This window comes from Sitodiplosis mosellana, unplaced genomic scaffold (assembly GCF_009176505.1).
Source record: "Sitodiplosis mosellana isolate CC-2019 unplaced genomic scaffold, AAFC_SMos_1.0 Smas_scaffold_1065, whole genome shotgun sequence".
Classification (NCBI taxonomy): domain Eukaryota; kingdom Metazoa; phylum Arthropoda; class Insecta; order Diptera; family Cecidomyiidae; genus Sitodiplosis; species Sitodiplosis mosellana.
This window is the reverse complement of record NW_022596307.1, coordinates 1-2956: the sequence shown is the minus strand read 5'-3', so window position 1 is coordinate 2956 and position 2956 is coordinate 1. Positions and strand designations below refer to the sequence as shown.

General features: G+C 37.0%; 1 protein-coding gene across 1 annotated transcript; it reads left to right on the top strand.

The window, feature by feature from the left end:
- The first annotated feature begins 84 nt into the window (after positions 1-84).
- On the top strand, positions 85-2767 carry LOC129571016 (uncharacterized protein K02A2.6-like). The gene is made up of 4 exons (XM_055450750.1): positions 85-750; positions 1258-1353; positions 1469-1848; positions 1939-2767. The coding sequence occupies exons 1-4, from the start codon at positions 85-87 to the stop codon at positions 2765-2767; spliced, it is 1971 nt and encodes a 656-aa protein (XP_055306725.1).
- Positions 2768-2956: the final 189 nt, after the last annotated feature.

Here is a 2956-nt window from a genome sequence, read left to right as displayed (position 1 = left end):
GTCACGACCATTAAATTACCCATTCAAAAAGATGTCACACCGATTTTTCGCAAACCTCGCCCTGTTCCGTTAGCATGGCGTGATATGATAGCGAAACAGTTAGATGACTTCGTTTCAAAAGGAATACTTATTCCAGTAGACAATTCGGATTGGGCTACACCTCTTGTGCCATTATTGAAACCTTCTGGCGATATTCGCATTTGTGGTGATTACAAAGTCACAATTAATCGATTTTTAATCGATTTCAAATATCCATTGCCACGGATTGATCAAATTTTTGCTTCAATGCAAGGAGGTATTTTGTTTACTAAACTTGACATGTCGAATGCATACAATCAGTTAGTTTTAGACGATGAAGCACAAAAATTGTGTACATGGAGTACACACAAAGGCATTTTCAAAATGGCACGTTTACCGTTTGGCGTCAAAATTGCCGCCGCACTTTTTCAAAAGACCATGGAAAATCTCCTTAGTTGCTTCTCAAATGTATTCTGTTATCAAGATGACATTGTCGTCACTGGGCCAACTCTAGCAGATCATTTGAAAACGCTAAAACAAGTTTTGATTAAACTTCAGACAGCCGATCTCAGACTAAACGTCAACAAATGTGAATTTTTCAAGGAAAAAATTTCTTATTTAGGATTTGACATTGACAAAAATGGTTTAAGTCGGAACAAAGAACGAATCAAGTCCGTTCTCAAATCAACACGACCAAGGGATGTCTCTGAATTAAGAGCATTTATTGGCATGGTAAATCATCATTCATTTTTCATCGAAAATTTCGCTCAGAAAATGACACCGCTTTACCATTTGTTGCAAAAAAATGTTGAATTTAAATATGATCAGGCTTGTCAAAATGTATTCGAACACATGAAAACAGAAATCTGTTCTGATCGAGTTTTAGTTCATTTTAATCCGAAATTATTAATTATTTTGTCTACAGATGCCTGTAATACAGCCATTGCTGGTATTTTATCTCATAAATATGACGATGGAACCAAGAGACCTATTGCATATGTCTCACGCGCATTAAATAATGCAGAAAAGAATTACAGTACTATAGAAAAAGAAGCCTTAGCCATCATTTTTAGTGTGATTAAGTTAAGACAATATTTATTGGGCATGTTTTTCACGCTTGAAACTGATCACAGGCCGTTGATAGCAATTTTTGGCGAAAATAAAGGCATTCCTTTAATGGCCGCTGCTCGTATGCAGAGATGGGCGTTTCTTTTGTCTGGTTTCAATTATTCTATTCAGTACATTAAAGGTTCTTTGAATACGGCTGATAGTTTATCACGTATTGCACAAGTTTCTACAGCGGAAGAAACCAAGGAGAGTTCATACATAAATTATGTAGGTTCAAACATCATGAAAACATTAACGTACAAAGATATAGCCACACACACTCGACGAGATCCAATTTTATCAAAGGTTCACGTAAGGTATTCAACACGGAACTGTCGATCAGCTTCAAGGCAGTGAATATACATCATTTCGAAACAAAGCAACTGAATTATCTGTTGAATCAGGTTGCATTCTTTGGGGCTATCGCACCGTCATTCCAAATGCTCTGCGTAAGATCATTTTGCAAGACCTTCACGCATCGCACATGGGAATTGTAAAAACGAAAGCGTTAGCTCGTTCATATGTTTATTGGCCGCATATTGACAAAGAAATTGAAAATTTGATAAAAGGTTGTATTTATTGTCAAAAGACTCAAGCAAGTCCTGAGAAAAGTACTCTCATGCCGTGGACACCCACTGATTCAGCTTGGAAACGTGTTCACATTGACTTTGCAGGTCCCGTTCGAGGCTATTATTTGTTTCTTGCAATCGATTCATATTCCAAGTGAGTTGAAGTTTTCAAAACCAAGGATATGACGTGTGCATTTGTCATTCGTAAATTAAGAGAAATTTTCTCACGATTTGGTTTAATCAGCATCTTGGTTCAAGACAATGGAAGACAATTTACTTCTGCTGAATTTAAACATTTTTTGGAAATGAATGGCATCGTATACATATACACCGCACCTGGACATCCATCGACAAACGGTCAAGCCGAGAATTTTGTCAAAACATTGAAAAAGTCATTAATTGCAACGATTGAGGAGAGCAAAATAGGTGACTTCGACACCATTCTCGATAGATTTTTGTTTGACTATCGAATTACAAAACATTGCACAACTAACGAAACTCCTGCGAAACTCCTTCTCGGAAAAGAATTAAAATCGCGTTTTAGTTTGCTAAAACCGCCTGTAGTTACAGATGTTATCAAAGAAAAGCAACAAACCGCAATTAAAAATTATAAAGGAAATCGTAACGTAAATTTTTCGGTAGGACAAAAAGTCTATGTAAGAGATTATCGAAACCCAAACAAAGCAAGTTGGTCACAAGCTACCATTAAAAATAAAATAGGACCACGTAATTACACCTGTTTGTTACTCCGTGAAAAACGTGACATTAAACGTCATGTAGATCAGATCAGAGATGGTGAAACTGATGATATGGGGGGAGATGAGTTGCCTCTGGAACTAAATGATTCGCAAGGTTCTGAGCAGGCACATGATGCAGCAACAAATGAAATTGATTTGCCGTCTGACACAGCCGGTGACTCAAGTGACCTTGCCTTTGTGAGTTCTCATTCACAAGAAGAAAATGAATTGGAAGAATCCATTCCCGACGTCATCGAACGACCAGCAACCCGTCGTGTTGCCGCACAAGCGAAACAAAACATCAAAGACTTTTACACGTCAAACCGTCGTCGCTAACGTCGTGGTTCAGTGCTGAATGTACAGCAACATATATGATACACAATTTTTTACTCATACAATTCATTTATAAAAAAGGAAAAGAAGAAAACATTTTTGAACAAAATATTGTTAATATAGTTAAGCATCTTTGGAAAGGGGTTGTAGAGTACGTAAAGTACATCATTATAGCAAGTGTGAAACTACTTA

Bases quoted from the DNA above. Each gene is read 5' to 3' on its own strand.
- LOC129571016 (XM_055450750.1), top strand. From the start codon at position 85: ATGATAGCGAAACAGTTAGATGACTTCGTTTCAAAAGGAATACTTATT. The intron at 1,354-1,468 runs GTAGGTTCAAAC...ACTGTCGATCAG, and splicing joins AGAGTTCATACATAAATTAT to CTTCAAGGCAGTGAATATAC. The intron at 1,849-1,938 runs GTGAGTTGAAGT...TGGTTTAATCAG, and splicing joins GCAATCGATTCATATTCCAA to CATCTTGGTTCAAGACAATG.